We start from the raw sequence: 23,426 nt of genomic DNA on the forward strand, positions 1-23,426 counted from the left end.
TCCAAGATTCTCGAGCAGAGAAAGGGTGGGAGTAGCTCGGGGTACAGACTTGGAGAAAGAGAAATCTGGGGCATACAGATGAGTCCATAGTCTACAAATGAGAAAATCAGAGCCTGAGCTCCCAAAGGAGCCAGGCTGGGAGTGATGCTCACCTGTGAGCTGCCGATCTCCTCCACCCTCTGCTTGTAAATAGGCAAGGTCGGGATGTACCAGAAGTCCGGGATTATAGCCCCTTATACACGCCTCTGTCATTCGTGCTTCCAGTGTTTCAAATACTTTTTTCTTTGTCACATGAAGTATACCCAGATTTGCAAAGCTAGATAAAACATAAACAGCAGCAGCAACAACAACCAAAAGTTAGGCAGTCAGTGACTAGAGAGTATGGTTTCACTTGAGCAAAGTGGAGTTAAAAAAAGTCCTCAGTTGCTATAATCAAATCATAATCAAACACATCGCTATTTCTGCAGTGAGGCATATAAAGTAGACTCACCAAATGGAAACATAAAGACTATAACCAGTTACACAGCAGGGCAGATGGGGTGGTTTTGCCACCAAATGAGTCTGTGGTAAACTTAGCAAAATCTTTTGGTTTTCAGAGCTTATTAGACTTTCAAATTATGATTAGGGGAGTAGGGTACACATGTATATATAACAATAGGAAGTTCTACCTAAACTCATTTTAAAGTGTTTTCTAGGACAGTTGTATAAAAATCTTGTAATTCCAAACATAGTACTAACTTTTATAACTTTTTTTGAGAATCATAGGACTATTCTATTTTGAAAAAATTTTTTTTCTTTTGGATATCTTTGGGTTTCTGGGTGAGATTTAAGGTCTATGTCCTGTTTGAGGGTTCCCTTTTCTGGAATTCTGTCTCTTCCTAGGTTATCTATAAGATTGGAATGACTTATTACTACTAGAATGTCATTTAATTCTACAGGGACTCAGGCCTGAAGGTATACCTGTCATCAAGGATGGAGAACCCTTTATCTCATGAAGGCTATAGAACAAAATATGTTAATAAGCTAAATAAAGCAACTTAAGGGATTTTAAAGAAAATAAAAAAAAAATTCTCCAGCCATTTAATTTAAATAAAGTACATGAAACAAAGAAGTATATTTACTAAATGTAATACAACAAACAAAGAAAGCAGCACTTTACTAAGGAGGCTCATTCATTCAACAAATATTTATTTAGCTCCTTATTAGTGCCAGGCTGAGTCCTAGCCTAGGACTCTTGTCAGCAGCAAAAGAATCCCTAATTTCATAGAATTTTCATGCTAGTGCAACAGAGAAGAAACAAAGCAAATTTGACAGTATAATTTAGAAGATAATAAGTGTTACCAAGAAAACTAAGGTAGGAATGGGGAATAGGAGAGGTAGAAGAAGGCATGGCACTTTAAAATAGAGAGAGGCCAGATAGGGCCTCACTGAGAAGATGACAACTGAGCAAACACTTGAAGAAAGCGAGGGGAAAGATGTGGATATGTGGAAGAAAAGCATTCAAGGAAGAGGAACAGCAAGTGTGAAGACCCTGAGGAAGGGTGTTTTCTAAAGACAACAACGGCAGGAAGGCCAAGGTGGCTGGGGGGAAAGGAAGGAGCGGTCAGCAGTAAGCGAGGAGTTCAAAGAGGTGAGTGTGGGCACAGATCTTTTAAAGCCCTGTGGGCTCTGGTAAGGACTTTTCATTCACTCTAGCTTTTACCTAGAAAGAAAAAAAAAAGATTAGTAGAGGAAAAATAGAAATATAATGAGAACTAGATTGAATAAAACAAAGAATAAGATCATGTGGGAAAACCAGATAAACTAGGGAAAGAAAATATAAGAGGTGAAGGCAGAATGAGAGCCCTCATACAGAGGCCTACAGACAGAAAGAGATATATTTCCAGACAGTAACTGAAAAAGGTGGGACAGCTGAGACACACACACAGAAGAAAATACACTAAGAGAATTTAAGCTCATGAGGGCAGAGATCTCCAGTGCATGGAACAGCACTTGACACACAGGTGTCTAATAAATGTCTGTTGAATCAATGAACGCATAAATTAACACAGCACAGAAAATATGCAACATGACATACTGATATGGATGGAGGCATAGGCAATTTTTCAGAAACCAGACCTCCATCTTTTGGTTTTTTTAGGCCTTATTCCTATATAGAACATCCACAACTATAGAAAAATGAGGTAAGCTCCTCAGTAATGGCAAAGACAAACATCTGTGTAGCACTTTACACTTTACCATCTATAAAGTACTTTTCATGTATAGTATTTAATCCCTGTAAAAAAAATTACAACATTCTTATTATTCATTATGTGAATAATAAATTTACTCTGGTAATGAATGAAACTATGTAGAAGTCAGTCTTCTGCTTCAGGTAATAATGGAGTTAAGAGACCAGTGGAACCTTAAACAACAAAAAACACATGAAAAGAAATGTTTTCAGACACTGGACAACAAGCAACACAGGACAGTGATCCTTAAGAAAAGGGAAACAAGGTGAATCCTACAATTATGCTGGCTTAATGCCTAGAGTTTCCAGGCTGCAGCACAGGAAGGGAGACCCCCTAACAGGACTTGGTGATCTCCCTGAGTTGAGGAGACAGAGTTAAAATGTTGAGGAGGCTAAGGAAGCTAGAACTTATAGGCAGAGCACCAGAGAAGAAAGAACCACATGCAGAGAGACACTCAGAGGTGTATAGGGGCTCCACCTTGAGTGTTCAGCTGAGTACTATCAGAACAGGTACGTGAAGAAATGACACAGCGCTGGGAAAAGAACCACCAGAAATGAACAGGCAAAACAATCACTGGAGGACACACAGGTATGGAACAGTTTAAGAAATCTTGTAATACATGGATCATCAGGGTAAATGCCTTACTAAGGGTATCAAATTAACCCTAGACTAAAGGCTGTTCTAGTCTCCCTAACAAAACTTAAAAGTAAGCCTAGGAAGGATAAACTCTTCCCAAATTTAACTTCATCCCAATACTCAAAAATATTTAAAGGCATACAAAAAAATCTAGCATGCAACAATCCAAAATTCAAAATGCCTGTCATTCAATCAAAAATTGCCAGGGATGCAAAGACGTAGGAAAAGACGACTCATATGAGGACAGAAATGAATCAATAGAAATATATATAGAAATGAGACAGAGCACAGAATTTGTAGGCAAGTACACTGAAATAGCTATTATAGTTATGGTGCATATGGTCAGAAAGGTAGAAGGCATTAGTATGTTAAGGAAGATATAAAAAAGACCCCAAACAAACCTGTCAAGAGCAAAGCTACAATGTCAGAGAAGAAAAGTACACTAGATGGGATTAAGAACATATTAGAAATGACAGACAAGATTAGTGAACTTGAGGACTCGGTAATAGAACTATCCAAAATGAAGCAGAAAAAAAGATGAAAAAAATTTTAAAAGACTAGATCATCAGTGAGCTGTGGGACAATTTCAAATGTCCAAATATACATGTGATTGGTGTTCCAAAAGAAGAAGAAAAAGAGGAATGGATGGGAAAAGTATTTTAAAAAATAATGGTTGACAAGCTTTAAAATTTAACCAGAGATCCAAGAACTTCACTGAACCCTAAAGCACAAGAACCATGAAGAAAACTACACCTAAAGCCCATTATAATCAAATTGTTTAAGGCTAGTAAAGAGAAAATCTGAAAAGCTGATGGCGAAAAAGAGACATTATGTGAAGAGGAACAAAAATAAGAATGACGGGAGATTTCTTGTTGGAAACAAGGCAAGCCAGAAGACCCTAAGCAGCATATTTTAAGGACATGAAAGAAAAACATTGTCAACCTAGAATTCTATACTCTTCAAAAATATCTTTGAAAAACAAAACAAAGAATTTGAAGACGTACTACAACTAAAAGAATTTATCAGCAGCAGACCAGTAGTACAAGAAAAATTAAAGTAAGGGCTTTAGGCAAAAGAAAATGAAATCAGACAGAAGTCTTGACCATGCAACAGAATGAAGAGCACTGCAAATGGTAAATGTGTGGATAAATATAAATATATTTTTTCCTTATTTAATATTTCTTTAAAAGATAACTGACTGTTTAAAGCAAAGATTAAAAAACAATATACTGTGTCATATTTTACATCAACATGTGTTATATTATTGGGTTGTCGGAAAAGTCATGACATATTTTTTCTCTGTTTTTCGTTGCAAAAATGTGTCATGAGTTTTCCAATAGCCCAATACCTATGTATATTTACATTTGTATGTATTTATACATATATTTACTTAAACACATATATTTACATATGTCAATGAAAAATATATGACACAATAGCACAAACGTCAAGAGAGGAGAAATGAAATCACACTGCTCAAAAGAACAGGATAGGGAATATAGTCAATAACATTGTAATAATTATGTATGGTGTCAGATGGGTACTAGGCTTATGGGGTGATCACTTTGCAAGTTATATAAATGTCTAATCACTATGCTGTACACCTGAAATTAATATAATTTTGTATGTCAACTAATTTAAAAGTAAAAAAAATATTAAAAAATAAATTTTAAAAAGGATGGAAATTGATTTTGACAAAAAAGGAAGTATACTATTCATATACTATACATAAAGAGGTATAATGCTACTTAAAGGTAGACTATGATAAGTTTAAGATGTATAGTATAAACTATAAAACAAGTGCTAAAAAGTACAAAGAGGTATAAACTAAAAAAGGAGATAAAATGAAGTTATAACAAATAATCAATTAATCTATAATAAGACAGACAAAGAGAAAAAGGGAAACAGAACAGATGTGACTAGCAGAAAACAAGTAGCAAGATGATAGATTTAAACACAGCCATATCAGTAATCAGATTAAATAAAATTACTTAAGCATGCCCATTAACAAGCATAGAGTGTCAGATGGAATACAAAAGTAAGACCTAACTATATGCAGTGAATATTTACTTTGAACATAAGGTCAGAAATAGGTTAAAACTAAAAGGATGGAAAAAAATATTCCAAGTTAATATTAATCAAAAGAAAGATGAAAACGTTGTATTAGTATCAGTCAAAGTAGATTTTAGAGCAGAGAGTATTACCAGGGATAAAAAAGGGTCATTTCATAATGAAAAAAGAATCAATTAAGAGGCCGTAAGAATCCTAAATGTTTATGTATCTAATAGAAGAGCTTCACAATATAAGCAGCAAAATCTTAAAGAACCGAAAGGAGAACTATAATACATATATCTATAAATATATTCAGAGATTTCAACATCCCCCTCTCAATAATTGATAGAACAAGTAAAGAGAAAATTAGGAAGAATATAGAAGACTTTAACAACACTAGTAAACAACCTGACCTCATTAACATTTATAGAACATTCATTCAACTTGATCAGGCTATCATTCTTAAGTGCACAGAGACATTTACCAAGGCAGACCATATTCTTATCTATAAAACCAGTCTCAATAAACTTAAAAGTATTCAAATCATACCGAATGTTCTCTTACCAGAATGGCACTAAATCATATATCAATAACTGAAAAATATCTAGATAGGAATATATGAAAATCAATATTGCCCATGTATTAATTAATAGCATAGGGAATAGAGTCAATGGTATTATAACATCTGTATACGATGTCAGAGGGGTAGTAGATTGGGGGAAGGGGGCTATCACTTAGTGAGGGGTGTAAATATCTAACTGTTATGTTGCTTTGTACACCTGAAATGAATTTTTAAAAAAGAAAATACCACACACACACACAAATGATAATTGTTGAAGCTGGGTGACAGGTACACTGGGATACAAAGAATAACTTAGTGGTATTCTTTCTAATTCTGTACCTGTTTGAAAATTTGTAAAATAAAATGTAAAAGAAAATAAGAGCAGACATTATTATACAACAATTCTATACCTTGACTGTGGTGCTTATACAAGAATTTGTCAAAATTCATAGAACTGTACACTTTAAAGGGCAAATATTACATATTTGAATTATACTTCAATAAAACCTGACCCCCCCAAAAAAACCCCCAAAAAAACCCAACAACAAAGGTCATCACACACCTAATAATAGGACTGGGACTATAATCCTGTTTCTTCTTATTATTATTATTTTATGTATACATAATTATATTTGACATACAATATTATTCAACATCAGTTCAGAAATACAGTGTGGTGGTCAGGCCTCTACACCGACTATGAAATGGTCTCCCTCACAAGACATGAGTCCATCTGTCCCCTTAAAAATATTTACAACTTCACTGATTATATTCCCCAGACTGTCTTTTCTATCCCTGAGGCCATACTGTAGTTACCAATTTGTACTGTCTCGTCCCTTCCCCTTCTCTTCTTACTCAAAATGTCCTCTGGGTAGGTTCGAATCTCCATTCATTGGGTTGGGATTCTACTGTGGCCCCTCTATTTGGCATTCCTTCCTCTCAGGACGCAAACACTGACTTCACAGCTGGCATGAGATTTACAAGCAGCCCCTAACTCACACCCTCATTTGGAAGTTGGATACTTCCAACCTCAGGCCATATTTGTCTATTTTTTTCTAAATAGCTCCTTGTATATTAAGGTTGAACCATATGAAATCGCCAATAAATTAATTGTTTCTGGATCCTCAAAAACAGCAATTTAGTATGATCTGCACTAGCTCATCGATGAAGGCCATATTCTCTTTTGTGGTTTTGTAATTAAATATCTACTTTCAGTGCTTACCAATTGGTATATGCTGTGAACATTAGTTAGAAAAAATAGACTTCCCATCTCTCTAAATCAGGGCTGCCAGGAAGCAAACAGAGGGTGTGGTGATTATTGGTGAGGAAGGTGGCTTAAGGCAGAGTCAAGTAACAGTTTCCATTGTGTGAAAATAGAACTAAAACGCTGTTGAAACAAATTGTTGATATTCAGGGTTACCCATATAATACCAAACTAAGACTATTTTTATGAGGACCGGCACTAATGGCTAACTAAATAAATGACTAAGAAATAAAAAGACAAAATTAAAGCTAACCAAAACAAAATTAAAAGGGAAAATCCCCCAAGTTAAAGCAATCAAACCTGTAATCATGACTTAGTTATCTAAAACATGACTATTTTAATATAGATGAAATATATTTAAAAATAGAAACTAAATTTCAATGAGAACCCCAAAGAAATGTAATTCTTTTGGTTTTAATAATTTAAAGGTTATTTATCTACTCAGTGTCATTTTTAAAATATATATGTGTGTGTGTATATATATTTTATATATATATATATATATATATATATATATATATATATATATATAACTTTTTTGATGTGTTGGATGGGTGCCCTGCTTGTAAAGCTATACTGTACTCATAGCCTAAGCTGTATTATTGAAAACAGGTTATCTTGGTTCCATTTCTAGTATTGACAAGTCTAAGGAATAACGCTGGCTATCTTCCTAAATTTCTGTGTTATTCTTACCTACAAGTTAGAACTAAATAATAATAATCGATGACATATCATAAATACATATGTGGCAAGTCTGCTCATGTTATTTTATAATATTAGCTAATGTTAGTTCTGTCTAAAATTATGGAGATAAAAAGGGCCTGGAGATAAATTCTGTAGCTCAACACTCATATTTTATAAGGGAAGAAATTAAAGTCCCCAAGAAGTCATGCAAATTGTCCCCAGTCCTACTATTGAGAGTGACAGAACCAGAAATAGAATTCTGGTTTTCAGACTACTAGCATGATGTTCTTTTTACTAAAATCCAACAGGTTCTGACATTGAAACTTAAAAAAAAAAAAATGTGAGATAGATAAATTAATCAGGAAGGATATACTGTGTTTTAGGAAACACAGTAAGCAGAAGTTTCTCAGTTAAAAATCAAATTACAAAGGGAATACCAATGTCTCATAGAACACTATGAATACAAAAGTCTCCTGAGTCTACAGTAACTCTCTAGTGGCATCTTCTTGATGAAATTTCTTTGTGAAATTGTATAGGGTTAGGAAATCCCATAGTGCTATGAGCACACATCTTGATGATCAAATTTAGGAGCTTAGATACTCAAAATGTTTGTTGAATGAATGAATGAATAAATGAATTTCTCCCAACTACTGAATGCCACACTCCAGCACTGCAAGAGAATAAAGGATTTCCTCGCTTTCCTTGGAAACAGGGAATTTACTTTAACTCCTGCTGTAGGTCTCAAATTAAATAACTATTAGTTCCTTCTAAAATCCTGAAAGATTACTAAGCCAAACCACAGAAACCCCAAATTATAGACAACATACTGGAAGTTTTATAATAACAAATATTATTAGTAAGAAACTTCATCTATAATTTCCTCTAAAGGATATGATTATCACACAGGTTAAACAGGACCAAACAGAATAAACACTTCAAACTGACAGCAGGCTACTGGAGAAAATGTGCAGAAACGCTAAGTGATCAATTAGTCTGAAACTGACAATTACCCTGCATTTCAAAGCTCTCACAGGTCAGTCAGGAATTGTAAAAGTATTCCAAAAACAGACGATGAACCAACTGTGACATACAACAGGAAACAGGCCAGTCTTTCAAGAGGATGTTGAAACAAGTTTATATAAAGCACAGTTCAATTTTTCAAATGAATTTAAGCTTCTTCCTTCAATCTAGTCTTTTTTTTTTCTAACATCAAAAGAATCAGATTTTAGTGACTTAAAAGAAAGCTCTCTCTCTAGGTTTTTCACACTTGAATATTTTCACAGTCAAACAAAGAAATGCCTAGGAACATGAAAGCTCCACCTCCCCTATAACAACCAACTTGAAACTTGATCAGAATTCAAAGCCTGAAATGCTACCATCAGCTTCATTACCATTGATTTCAACAATTCCTTCCTTTTGCATGAATAGTCCAGATTAACTGGGATTTTATCATAAACTATTTAAACCAGTGTTAGGAAACCCTGAAAGATGTTGTTAAAAAATTAAACCTAAATTAAAAATTAAAAATCAATTAATGGAAAATTTCTTCTTTTGGACTGAATTTATTTTTATAATACTTCATTCACTTAAAATTGATTTTTGATCTGTCTGACCAACCCTCACATGAATATGTCACTTTGTAGTTACATTCCAAGTCTAATGAATACCATAACAAATTTGCATTCCTTGGCTTCTCATCTGTGCGCACTTTCTAAGCAGCACAGAACTGAAACATTTATCCACTTCATGCTCAACATGTTCAAACTATAAATCCACAATCAATACTTCACTAATGGAATCATCAGGAGTATAAAACCATTCACAAATTATTGATTTCTGCTATAGTTAGGCTTCTTCTAATTTGTCCTTGTCTTTATTTCCAGAAGAAAAATATTGCTAAAAGTGGCACAAATGCATCATAGGTCAAGTGACCATATAATTTATCATTCAAACTGGGCCCCTTTTGAGCATGAAAGGGGGTGCTGTAAGTAATGAGGCCAGGGCCACAGGTGCAAACTGGGCTGTCTCAGGGAAATCCTTATACCTCAGTGTCCAAGAGAGGGCGCACATTTTCATGTCTAGGCCTTCTCTTGGTCTTGGAAAGGCCCCAAACGAAAAGGGCCTTTTTGGCCCAAGTCCCTGGGTGCCATGTTCTGTCTGCTCCCAGCTTCCACAGCGACATGGACCCACACTTACCCGACCACCATGTCCTTGGGTCCAGCAGTTACAGTGCAGATCCCATCCTCACAGTGTTTCCCCACCAGGCTGTGTGCATGCAGGTGGATGTTTTTTCCGTTTGTGACCAACTGAACAATAACCTTTGCAGGTCCCACATAGTTGCAGATCTATGTAAGAAGCACATTTTAAAAGTTAGTACATCTGACTATATTGCAATGTGGAAAAACGCTTAGGACAAGCCAGTAAGTATAAAAAGTATGATACAGAGTTAGGTATACCTGTACATATACGACCACAGCTCTGTTTTTAAAAGTGTGAGATGAACAAATGATGGGATAGAAATAAATGAAAATGCTAATGGTAGTTGTTTTGTGTGTGGAAGCAGATGATTTATAATATAGCCTGTATTGTTCAAGCTGGAGGATGCTGTGTAGCCACGAAGCATCCCCTGCCTAACTAACCGAGAACACATTTTCATCTGTACCCTCATCACAATTTCTGGTTATAAAAGCTGGATAAACAATCTGTCAGAAGAGAACTGGGATTGATGGATGATAGAAGTCAAGGGAAGGGGGGAGGTGAGTAGAAACAGTGCATCCTACGTCTTTGCCATGAGATTTGGCAGGAGGGCGTCTTGCCAGGGACCTGACTCTGAAGGTTGGCAACGGCCACCCATAAAGCCCACAGACTGGGCCTGCAGAGATCTGTCAGGATACGTCAGCCTTTGGCAGCACTCGCTGCTAAGAGCTCTGATAACTGAGTGACATATGCCCAGGCCATAGTAAATTCCTTCAGTTAAAATGTGTGCACTTCCTAAGTGCCAATCCTTAGACATAACACCTGTTTAGCTCTTATTTTAAAAAGAACAGATTTTTCTATTTAAGGTCATTTATCCTTTTTATTATTATACCTTTAAAAATGATAACAACAGCAATTAAAAGAAAATAGCATGGGGATAATGACATTTTAAGCAAAGAAAGGTTGGAAACCTTTTCTCCTCTCGTTGGTCCTTAGACCCCTATAGAAGACCACAGATACCTTCTTTGAGAAAGCCCCAGCACTAAAATCATATGAACGGAAAAGACAAATGGCTTTATTTAACTCCCTGAATCATGTAAGTCAGAATCTTGACATAAATTCAGCCAAACTGCTGGAAACGCACTATATCCCCTCCAAGGGTGACCAGCCATCGTGGTTTGCCTAGGACTGAGAGGGTTTCCTGGTTCCTGGACTTTTAGGGCTAAGAGCTGGTCATCCTGTCTCCCAAGCTCATAATATTGTGTGTTTCTGAGGAAGTGCATGCCCCACGTAGAGGGTCTCCCTGCTAGACAATCATTAGGAATACCTGGATCTGCACAAGCAGCCTTTAGCTCAGAGGGAAAGAAAATAGACAGGAATTCCATCTAGCAATGGATCCTTGATGGGAGCCTTTCTGATATAAATCTGAGGAAGAACCTACACTTTCCAGTAAAATTTCTTGGAAACAGACAGAATCCTTTTCAACCAGTCTACTTCTACTATAAATACCATCAATGGTTTCATAGTCATCCCAGTGATGCAGGGGTTTTGCTAGAATTTTTTCAGCATGGATGTTTTCCCCAATCCAATCTCTCATTGCAAGAGTTCAGGAGAAGGTGATAAGAGCTGGGATTATTTCCAAGAGGGTGTTGGGAAAGAGAGCGAAGGACAGATTCCCCTCTAACCAACAGGGTGGCTCCACTGGAAGTGGCAGGGCTTCTCGGCCTGAGCCTTGGCTCAGAGCTGCTGCTAAAGCCTGCTGCTGAATGCTCTAACAGCCCCTCCCAAGGAACAGGGCCACCTGTGGGTGTGGCGTCCTGTCCTCCCAGAGCAAACTAATCACAAAGAACAGTTAGGGTTAAATTAGGTTTTGACCACCTCAAAGCACAAATAAATAATTTCTTAGACAGGCATGGCACTTGAAACAGCCCTCTGGGCACAGAACTAATTATGAAGTGAGTGCTTTCATTTTTATAACAGGCAGAAAGTCTTTGCCCTTCAGGACAGGACAGGGAATGGAAAGTTTTGGGTTTGCTCCAAACTTGGCTGTTGTCCCTACATACTCCCTGGATCGCTAAGGCCAGTTGTGTGCCGTTGGTGTTGACATCTGAAGTCAGGCTTTGTTATGATGACATACTCCATAGGGACTTCTTCAGTGAGTGAACAGTGAAAGAGCACTAAATCACGTTAATTCCACTGTGAAGTGCACAGAGCACAGAAATGCGACAGCGGAAGGCATAACGAAATGCTTCACTTGGGTGAAGTGCTGTCCACTTCAGCAGGACACCAGAAGGAGTCCAGCGATCACAGCCCAGTCACTTTGGATATTTGGGCCCTTCAGTGTCACTGCTATGAAGGAATCAGTCACTGGCACTGAAGACAAGAGGTAGGAGGTGTCCTCAAAAAGTACATCTTTTTCTTGCTATTACTTCATGATTGAAAGGTGGCAAGAATGAGGAACTGGGTAGTCTGTGAGGTAAAGGACCTGAAAAACTTGCCAGTGACTAATGTGCTGTTTGAGCCATTTGGAAGAGTTCAAGTCAGCATGGCATCATCTGGTTTTTACACAGACCACAGGGCAAGGACAGGGAGGCCCCTGGGTTTTGTGTACTTTCCAAAATACTGACTGAAAGAAGAAAGCTGAAGTGTGGGGACAGAGAAAAAAAAAAAAAGATACTATTTTCAGGTTATATGACAAATGAGGACAATGGAATTCTAACTTTATAAAATGCCACGATGACTGAAAGCTATTTGAAGTTGGTTCAAAAATTCATTTGTTCCATGGAGAATTTGATGATTTTTATTCAGCCTCCCTTTTACTTTCTTGAATAGTGGTTCCCTTGAAAATTAAGTTTATAGAAAGCAACCATATCTACCAGAAAGGGTGGGTTATTTTTTAAAGCATCTGGACATAGCAGGCTCTTAATTAAGCAGTAATGGCTTAAACACAGATTAAGCTTTCAGTTAGAGCCCAGGAGACAAAGGTGACAATTTGAGTCATCAGCTACCAAGGGACACTTGCAGAGCATGTACTGCAGGGGCAGACTAGCTAGGTTTGAAGACAGTTCCATCATTTCCTTGGGCAGTGTTCAGTTCCTCATCTGTAAAATGGGCATAATAATAGGACCTCACAGGTTTGCTGTGAAAAATATGTTAATGCATGTACAGTCTTTAAAACACCGTCCAATAAATAACAGTATTACACAAGTGTTAATTATTTATTACCTTATTTATTACTATAATGTGCTCCTATACCTGGGGATCTTTAAATAATACAACTGCCCTGAGACAATTTTTTTAAAAATCTTGTCTAAAGGCAGGGGGTTAGATTAAATGACTAACTAAGGCCATTTTTAGTCCTAGGGTAAGTCTTTTTTTCCAGAGTGCCATATTTTATGAAGGTTTGTTAATTGTCTAGTAATAATTATGTTATTATAGTAGCAGCTATCATTCTCGGTGGCACTCAGGATTTTGTGGCTTCCTTGATGAAATTCAGCCTTTCTTCCAGGAGCTTGATGACTCAATACCTACTGATCGCCACAGGCTCGATCTGCTTTTTGAGTAAGAAATGGAAACCAAAGTCTCAGATAATTCCAAACTTAGGCAAACCACCTCCTTTTATTTAAAGCAACTCTGTCATGCTCTGGCGAAGGGTGTACTGCTTCTTTAAAGGCGATTAAGAGAAGTAGTCTAGAATTTTCTGGGAATCAGAACTTGAAATGTCCAGTTTACTCGCTGAGTAAATGTGACATCACTTTGGCAGAATGTAGAGTCAACCTGAATGTAAGAGGTGACATATGAAGTAGTTCTTTTCTGCTTAGTTTTCCTATGAAGTGATGATAATGATGATGATAACTGAAGAAGAGGAGGGAAAAAAATCCACAATTTTAATCAGAAATGTATCCTGACTTTACTTATGTACCTAACTTTGTCCTGTCGTGATAAAGCAGCAGAGAAAAGTGGTTAAATCCAAGCACTCTGAAGCCAGGTTGCTGGGTTCAAATCACTCTGTTGCTACTTATTAGCTGAGTCAATAGGGAAAGATGGCTGACATCTCTGGACATCAGTTTCTCCATCTTTAAAATGAAAGTAATAACCCATGTAATTTCATAGGATTGTTTTTAAGGATTAAAGGAGTTGATACAGTGCTTGGTATCTAACGGGATTAACAATCTCAAATATCAGTCCTCTTTCCTATCTAGGCTATTACCTCACTGATAACCAAAATGTATCCATTTATTTAGTGTGTATTTATTAAGCCCCTTTTATGTTCCATGCCCTGCAGTCAGTCAGGGGGTAAAAGGATACACAGTGAGTGCAAACCAGACACAATCCTATTCTTATGGGAATTAAAGAGTGGGACCAAAACTAATCAAAGAATGTCACAAATAAATGTGAATGTGTAACTGTGAAGCACTTACAAAGAACATGTACAGTAGGGATTTCACCTGTTCAGGAAGTCAGAGAAAGTTTCCTGAGGGAAAATGAAGGCTGAGCTCTGAAAGAAGAAGAGGAACATAACGCGGGAAGGGGTGGGTCGGAGACAGGAGGTTGAGAAGAGAACAGAGTGTGCAAAGGCTCTGTGGTGAGAGTCCTACTTAATACTTTCTCTGTCATGCTCAGCGCTGCTTCTCAGGGTTTCCTTCAAGTGGCTCCGACCACCTGGGGGTGTCCCATCCTTCTCTGCTCTACCTAGAACCACCCATTCTTCAAGGGTGAGACCTAATTCTGAATCTTCCACGACACTCTCCTCACTACTTTATAAAACTCCACTGGTGTCCATTTTGGGGGGGAATGTGATGGGAGTGGTACAGGAAAAGTTCACTGCAACCAGAAGATGATAAAACCACCAAAGGATTACTGTCTTAGCTCTCCTGCATGTTAAATTCCCAGAGCACATACACATATACGTCCTAACTTAATGTTTTTATGGAAGGGAAGGGAACACGTTAATTCAGCCAATCTTTGCATCAGCTCTGTGGGGGTCAGTAATGGTACCCCATTCCACAGCTGAGGTAACATTAAGGTGGAGTAACCAGCCATATTCCTCTAACTGGAGTGAGTTGGCAGCCCTTTGAACTTGGGTCTGTCCACCTCCAAAGCCCATTCACATTTTCCATGTCACTGGCTACCACTTGGCTCGGTCGCCCTTTCTTTTGTACGGGTCCAGTCTGCCCAGTGATTTGTAGCTCTCCTTTGCCCAGCACAGTGTTGGTACGTGAAAGTTCTTCCTGAAAAACCTGTTTGTTTGGTTCTATTGGTGTGTGTTGCGAGAAAGAGGTCTCAGACATAGCTGTGAGGTGGCAGAAGTGCACTCTTGCAAGGATCCTCCATAAAAAACATCACGCCACAGACATAAATCATGCATTGATTCTTCTCTGTTAGGCTGCAAGTCAGCATATAAGATGAAGAAGGAGAGGGCGGGGCAGGGGAAACGAAGAGCGAGAGGGGAAAAGGGAGTGAGAAGAAAAAAAGGAAAAAAGAACATTGTTTTCATAATATAGAGCCTCTCAATGATGAAAAAGTCGGGTTTTATTGTTCTTTATTATTTGTTGAGCACCCAGGAAGTGCAGACCAACCTTTATTCAACAAGATAGTACAGCGCCATGTCTAACAGTTTCTGGCATAGAGTAGGAAGATGCTTGGTCAAGATGCTTCTTTCTTTTTAAGGCGGGGGATTTCATGTTGATCCAACCTGGGATCCAATCCCAGCTTTCTCTTTGAGCTCAGTGGCCTTACACAAGTTATATAACCTCTCTGAGCCTCACGCCCCACATCTATGGCATGGGCCAATAAAGTGACCTCAGAGGGCTGTTGTGAGGACTCCGGTGCCTGGCACGTGACATGTACTATGGAAGCACCAGTTTCTTTCCTTCTCTTTTATTTATAAAGGGTCTGCTTCCCCCCTGGGCCTCTCAACGACCCTGTGAGGTAGACAGGGTTGGCACTATCATCCCCATTTTGCAGACAAGAAAACAGAAGTTCCGACAGATGAACAAGGGGCTAACACCATCCTGAGTCTTCTGAATGTTCACGTTCTCGCACCTTGTTTAATGCCCTACTTGTTTCACCAACAGCATATGGCGCAGGTGTTAGGCTGGGATTAGAAGGCAAAATGCGCCATTAAATACAACAAAACATTAACTACGCAGAGAAGACAAACAAAATCCCTGTCTATATATAAGTCTGCTTTGAAAGTTTGAGTTTTCTGTCATACTTTGACCTGGAGGTTCTTTGTTGTTGTTGTTCTATTTTAATTTTCAGTTTTGTTACATCAAATATAGCTTCTTATAAATCATGCTTCTTTCAGAAAATGAAGGACCCTCGTTAATAAATTACAAAAAAAAATCCTTACCCTTTGCATGGCTCAATTATCCATAGTTGCAAAAGAATATGGGAGGAGTTGACACTTTGTAACTTATGGATGAATTGTGCTACAAGTGTTCATTTATCAACCATTTCTTTGGAACTTGGGTTTATTCTTAACAGAAAATAAAATTTACAATAGTGGTATTCTGCTACCATTTCTTTTTTACATCTCTTATGCTCCTTATTACACTATGTACATTCTCAAATTCTTTTTCTGCACAAAGCATAAATATACGTACATACTATCCAGTCAGATATCCTGAATCTGATCGCTTCAAAAGATATCCTGAATCTGATCGCTTCTCACCCCTCCGCTGCCACTCACTGGTTTCAAGCCTCCACCATCTGTCTCCTGAGTGTCTGCTCCTAAGTCTGTTTCCTGTGCCTGCCCTGCTTGCCCAGAGCCCATCCTCCTGAGGAGAGCCTGTTCAAGTCAGGTCATGCCAGTCTTGTTACTCCTCTGTTCCAAGTCCTCCAAAAGCGAAAGCTGTTGAAGCTGAATGATTAGTACCACAAGGGGACTCATTATATTATCCTGTGTATATATGATTAACATTTTCCATGATAAGAAGTTTAAAAAAAAAGAACCCCAAACTTTCCAGTGCGTTTCCACCGTAAAAGCCAAAGTCTTACAACAACATATGAAGCCCTGGGTGATTGGACCCACCATTTCCTCTCTCTGATTTTGTTGCTTACTAATCCCATGCAGCCGTATCAGCCTCCTTGATCTCGGCCTTGCCCCACCTGGTAGCTTCTGTGTCCGCTGCGTCCTCTGCCTAGAACCTCCTGCATGGATATCTGCCATGTCTCTTACCTTCCTTCAGGCTTGGCAGAAATGCCATTCTTTCAGGGAGGCTTTAACTGATCACCCTACCCGTCTACGGTTAGCATTTGCCACTCCCACTCCGATCCCTGCATTCCTTGTTCCTTCCCCCTGCTTTATTTTTCTCCCTGTGTCAATTACTATTTAATGTACTATACATTTTACTGATTTGATTTGTTTCCTATCTTCCCCATAAGAACAGAAGCTCTATAAGCATGGGGACGCTGACTTCTTCCCGGCTGTATCCCCAGAGCTTGCAATAATGTTTGTCATAACATGGGCATTCAATAATTACTTCTTTAGTGAATGCATGATTAAATAATTAAGGCATGATTAAATAGCTAAATAATTATTGGGTTGTCGGAAAAGTCATGATGCATTTTTGCAACGAAAAACATAGAAAAAAACACGTAATGACTTTTCCGACAACCCAATAAAATGTTATCTATGGAAGGCAATTTTCAAAATAAAAAGAGTTGTGTTAAGTAGGGAGTGGAAATAAAGTAACTGTATTCTCTTTTGTTAGTTTGTCTTTTCAAAAAAAAAAAAGGCTAGATTCTAGTGTAGCCTCTCAATAGGCTATTTAAATTCGGACGTGATTATTATATACCAAAGCAGGACATTAGCCTGGACCTGCCATATGGGGAGAGGATTCGAACTGCTGGGGGGCAGGCATTCCGGGAGCCGTGGGAAAGCGAAGGGAAAGTCACTCTTGAATTATCTCCCCTGGAAAGCCAAGGTAGCATCTCTCCTCTTCAAGTCCAAGGTACCCCCTTGCAGTTCCCTCTTCCCACCCTAACTGCTGCTGCCCATAAGGCTCTATCCCACTGTACTGAAGTCTGAGTACCTGACTCAGACATTTTCTTTACTCCTTTGCCTTATTATCACCCTCAGGGATTAAGAATTTGCATTTCCGCCCCAATTTCACAGTTCCTGACCCTTGACATGGGAGGGAGCTTCTTGGATGTTCACTCTGGTGACTGTCAGGAATTACCACCCCTTGGGACCTTAGCATGACACAGTGCAGGGCGACCCCTTTAAGATCCCACACCACTGGGCCCCCTTTCAGTAAAGAGCATGGGCTCTGGAGTCAGGCGACCTGGCTCTGCGTCTCGGCGCCTGCCATAGCTAGCTGTGCGCTCCTGGGTGAGCTACCAAGTCTTCCTTTCTCATCTGTAAACTGTGAGGACAAACACATGATCTGAATTTTCACAAGGAGTAAAGGAGCGAATTTAAGGTGTCTGGTACAGCTCTTGATACATAGCAGGCACCAAATAAACGGCTGTGATTCTTGTCTCTTCATGCCTGAAGCAGGTATCTGCAGTTGAGATTTCCTCCGACTTGAACGAGAAGGTAGAAACCACTGCATGCAAGTTTCTTAAACCTCTCTTCTCCTTACTGTTACCGGGGCTCTCAGCGCCCCTATTACATCACATGTCCTCTCCTAATTCAGAGAAACGGAGATTTGTTCCCCTTTCCAGGGATAACCACTCTGGTTTTGCCCTTAACACCACGCCTATTCCAGACTACCTTGAATTACCCTCCAGCTCCCTCTCCAAAGCACCCTTCCCCTCAGTCCACAAAACATGTACACTCTTCTCCCCTATTCTAAAAAAATCCCTTTCCTGATGATGATGATGATGACCACTGCAATAGTTAGCATTTATTAAAACCTATGGGCCTGGCACTACACCAAGAAATGGAATATATAGAACCATTCTTCCATTTGATTTTCTCTGTAATCCAATGAGAAAGGTTTTAGGTACTTACACCTGCTTCAGTACCATTCTTTTTTTTCCTTACCAGGTATGCAAGAAAAGCTCTCATCACCAATGCCGAAACTCCTACTTAATCTGTAGCCCTTTGCAAATTAACTAATTCCCTTATCCCTCAAATGAAAATGTGCCTGGAGGTCATTACTGGCTCCATGCTTCCAAACCCACCAGCCTTTTCTTATTCTTCATCTTCCTTAACCTCTCTGAAGCCTGGGATGTGTTCCCATTCCCTCCTCGAGACTCCCCACCCCCACTTCAGTGGATGCTTCTGCGAAGGCATCTTCTTCCTCTCCAAACAGAAGTTTCACCAGAGATCCATCCTTGGTTCATTTTTAATCTTTACCATGATCATAACTCTTGACACTCTTATCTCGTCTCCCAGTTTTGTCTACTCCATTCAGATGAGTCCTCAATTTAAATTGCATGTGCTTACCTTCCTTTTAAGCATCTGTAATGTATCTAGATGCTTGCAGGGCATCTTCTTGTCTATAACATCTTTACAAGTCAAGTGGCCCAGGACTGAATTAATTGCCTTCCTTCTGAAGCCTACTCCACCCCCGATTATGAAGCACCACATTCCAAGCAATGGCACTCACCTCCTTTTATAATCTTGGACTCCTCTGTTGTCTTCTACACTTGATCAGTTGCCAAATTTTGGCCAGGTGGTATCCCCCAAATCTCTGCCATTTGTCCCTTTCCTCCGCTGTCATTGCCTTAGTTTATGTATCACAGCCCAAACTCTCAGTTTAACTCGTGAAGAATCACCGCGATTTTTTAAACTGGTGTCCTGTGCTTTTCCCTTCCAATATCCCTTACCAGATTGCTACCCGGTTTGTATTCCTAAAGCACAATGCTGATTAGGGCATATCATTTCTCTATTAAAACTTAGGTAATCTACCCATTTTCTACAAAGTCCCGTCTCAATTCTTGAGTCTTGTAAGATTTGGCCCTATTGTACCTGTCTAGTCTTATTTCCACCTTTCCCTTTCTTGTACTCTTCATTCCAGCAGAATTATTCACTAGGCCCATTCAACCTCAGAGGTTTCTATTGAGCCTTTGCTGCTGATTTTCCTGCCTGTGCTGTTTTCTCTAGTTATATCTATGCTTCCAATTTCTACCTTTCCCTCAAGATCCAGCCCAAAATGCAATTTCTGCCTTGAGGTCTTTTATGAGCACCCCAACTAGCTGGCTCATATAAGTTGATCTTTACCTTAGAGTCATTCATTCTTTCATTCAAAAACTACTTTAATTAGCAATTCCTATACAGCAGCTACAGGTGCTGGTTTTATAATGGTGAATAAAACAAACAATATTATCATATTTCAGATATTTTAGGACATATCTTAGTCCCACTATTAAACCTATTGACTCTGGAGGACAAAGGTGGTACCTAATTCTTCTATTTCTCCAACCCCCAGCACAGAACCAGTAACTATTTAATCAATATTTATTAAAAGGAACTGATGACTGAATAAAACATCGGTTTCAGGCGACACTGAGGAAGGAGGGTGCAGCCAAGTCGTGAAAAGCTCCCAGGCAGCATTTGGAAAAGATGCTGACAGCAGGGCCAACCAAGCTATCTTGCCTTCAGGTCTGCTGGAGGGTTACTGTCATGTGACAGAGTTCGCCTCACTAATATATGAGGGGTTACCTCAGGAGCTTCTGAAAAGTCCTAGCAAAAGGTGAATACGTGAAGGCAGCTAACTTGGGAATTCTACTATCTCCTTGGCTTGAAATCATAGTTGAGAACACCTAACCCTGGCACTATTTTTATAGAGGATTATTTTTTGAAGCACTTGTACTCTCTTAGGCTTTTCCCATGAGAAAAATAACTTTCATTTGTAGACAGGCTGGCTGCAGACATGATAAAGCATCTTTAATTTTTATACATTCAATTCTCAGGTAGCATTTAACCCTGACATGCAATTTCCCATTTGTTGGGGCTTGACCAAGGGGTTGAGATGGGTAGAAAACCACCATCGAGGGTTGGTTCCGGGCAGAACCGCAGTGAGACTGGAACGAGGAGAAGCGCAGCCTTGGCCTCAGGCTCTGTGGGACTAGACAGTGGATCTCACGTTCCCTGTCCCAGGTGGCCTCTGCCAGCACCCCTGCATGGGTGGGCTTTCCGCAGAAGCACCCAGAGACATACGGCATCCTCCCACTGGAACACAGTTCTAATCTCACAGCGCCAGCTTACGCTAAATCACTGAAAACTATCCCAGGAGCGCGCAATCATCAGGAAGATTTACCCTATCCAAAGTTGTAACTGATTTCCAAGTATGAGTCCAGGTTTGGAAAAAACAACAGGGATCACAGCACAGTTTATAGAGTTTAAATAAATTGTACTTAATATAAATGCCTCAGAATTCTTAAATGTGTAGAAGAATGTTCTCCTGAAATCTGAAAATGTTCACATAAGAACGTGTAGGTTCATTTTTAGTGCTGCAGTTCAGTGGCCAGAGTTCTGGTCACCAGTTACTGCTCTGACGCTGCATTAGCCACCTAACCTCTTGGGGCCTCTCGATCCTTCCTTTGCAGATTCACTGGATAGCATGGAACTTGTCTTCCAGCTCTAAAATTCTATGATTCCTAGTCATAAGTATAGGACACACAGGACAACACCCAAAAATCACATTTTCAAACTGAAAACAAAAGAAGCTTAAAATCACAGAATTTCTGAGTTGGAAGGAACCTACTAGGTAAACTTAATTTTAAAATTGTGAACATTTTACATTTCACCACAATTACAAACTGAGAAAACATACACTCAACACTCAGATTACCTGTTGCAATGAGGCCTCTGATAGCATGGAAAATCAAAATTTAGAGACAAAGAAAAACCTTTATGTTAGGCACAGATTTCAACTTTTATCATTTAAACTGATTTTGAGTACCCAAAGTGTTTATTTTCAGTAAATCCAGGGAGGGCCCTGCCCTGGGTATTTAAGTCCTGATAATAAAGAATTGTCCTTTTTGTGGATATGTCAGAAATGCTTCCATTACACAAGTGTAGGGAAGAAACAGACAAGCAAGACAAAGACAGAATGAGAAATTTTAATTTATAAAGTTTTAAATCCTTACAAACTACATGAAAACAATTAGAAGAATCAGGCCACATGTACGGTATGATTGAAATATGTCCAAAATAAAAATGTTAAGTTTCCTATTTATTCTTTGAAAACAGAAATCATTAAAATTAAGTTTTTAACATTCTTTTAACATAATTTTAAAGTCTTTCAATACATTGTTTCTGACCCAAAGTTAATTAAAGATATATTTTGCCGCTCTGATACTCAAATTTACTTGGGATTAAATATCACTGATTTTTTGGAGAGATAGTCCATGTTCACGGATTGGAAGAATGAATTCTTAAAAGGGCCATATTACCTAAAGAAACCCACAGAGTCAATGCAATCCCCATCAAAATGCCAATGGCATTCTTCACAGATATAGAACAAAAAAATGTTCAAATTTGTATGGAACCACAAGTAACCCTGAATAGCAAAAGCAGTCCTGAGGAAAAAAGAACAGAGCCTGAGGTATCATACACCCTGACTTCAAACTATACTGCAAAGCTACAATAATAAAAACAGTATGGTTTTGGCAGAAAACCAGACACACAGAAAAATGGAACAGAACGGAGAGCCCGGAAATAGGCCCACAGATATATGGGCAACTAATTTTTGACAAAGGAGCCCAAAACATACAATGGAGAAAGAAAAGTCTCTTCAGTAACTGGTGTTGGGAAAACTGGAAAGCCATATGGAAAAGAATAAAACTAGAATGCTATCTAACACTATACACAAAATTAAACTCAAAATGGACTAAAGACTTGAATGTAAGACCTGAAACAATAAAATATATAGAAGAAAACATAGGCACTAAACTTATGGACCTTGGTCTCAGAGGGATTTTTGTGAACTTGACCCCAAACGCAAGGGAAGTAAAACCAAAAATAAATTAATGGAACTACGTCAAACTAAGAAGCTTCTGCACAGCAAAAGAAACCATGAAGGAAACAAAAAGACAACCAACTGAATGGAAGAAGATATTTGTGTAAATGATACCTCTAGTAAGGGGCTAACATCCAAAATATATAAAGAACTCATAAAACTCAATAAACGCCACCCCCCAATCTGATTTTTTTAAAAATGGGTAGAGGACCTGAAGAGACACTTTTCTAAGGAAGACATACAGGTGGCCAACAGATATATTGGCCAACAGAAAAGATGTTCGACTTCACTAGTTATATGGGAAGTGCAAATCAAAACCACAATGAAATATCACCTCATGCCTGTTATAATTGCTATTATCAATCAGACAAGAAATAAGTTTTGGAGAGGATGTGGAGAAAAAGGAAACCTCACACACTGCTGATGGGAATGCAGATTGGTGCAGCCTGTATGGAAATGGTATGGTGTTTCCTCAAAAAATTAAGAATAGAGCTACCATATCACCCTCCTCTGGGTACCTACCTGAAAAATTTGAAAACACTTATTCATAAAGATATATGTACCCATATGTTCATTGCAGCACTATTCACAGTGGCCAAGGCATCTAAGTGCCCTTTAACGGATGACTGGATAAAGATGTGGTACATATATACAATGGAATATTCCTCAGCCATTAAAAAGACAAAATATTGCCATTTGCAAAAACATGGAGGAATCTTGAGAATATTATGCTAAGTGAAATAAGTGAGATGGAAAATCATAAGAACTGTATAATTTCACTCATATGTGGGATATAAAACAAAAGCAACAAATGAACACACAAAACAAACACACTAACAAACAAAAAAACCAAACTTACTGATAGACAACAGAATGGTGGT

The 23,426-nt window shown here is 38.6% G+C and overlaps 1 protein-coding gene across 2 annotated transcripts in view; it reads right to left on the bottom strand.

Moving 5' to 3' along the window:
* The window catches only part of NFKB1 (nuclear factor kappa B subunit 1), a 96,213-nt gene that overhangs the window by 43,790 nt on the left and 28,997 nt on the right, over positions 1-23,426 (bottom strand). For both annotated transcript variants that reach the window (XM_019625887.1, XM_019625886.1), the window contains exons 5-6: positions 9,626-9,774; positions 153-316 (exon numbers count right to left, since the gene is read on the bottom strand). In XM_019625887.1, the coding sequence (XP_019481432.1) occupies positions 153-316; positions 9,626-9,774 (313 nt within the window). The remainder of the gene's footprint in view (positions 1-152; positions 317-9,625; positions 9,775-23,426) is intronic.

This window comes from Hipposideros armiger, unplaced genomic scaffold (assembly GCF_001890085.2).
Source record: "Hipposideros armiger isolate ML-2016 unplaced genomic scaffold, ASM189008v1 scaffold_641, whole genome shotgun sequence".
NCBI lineage: Eukaryota > Metazoa > Chordata > Mammalia > Chiroptera > Hipposideridae > Hipposideros > Hipposideros armiger.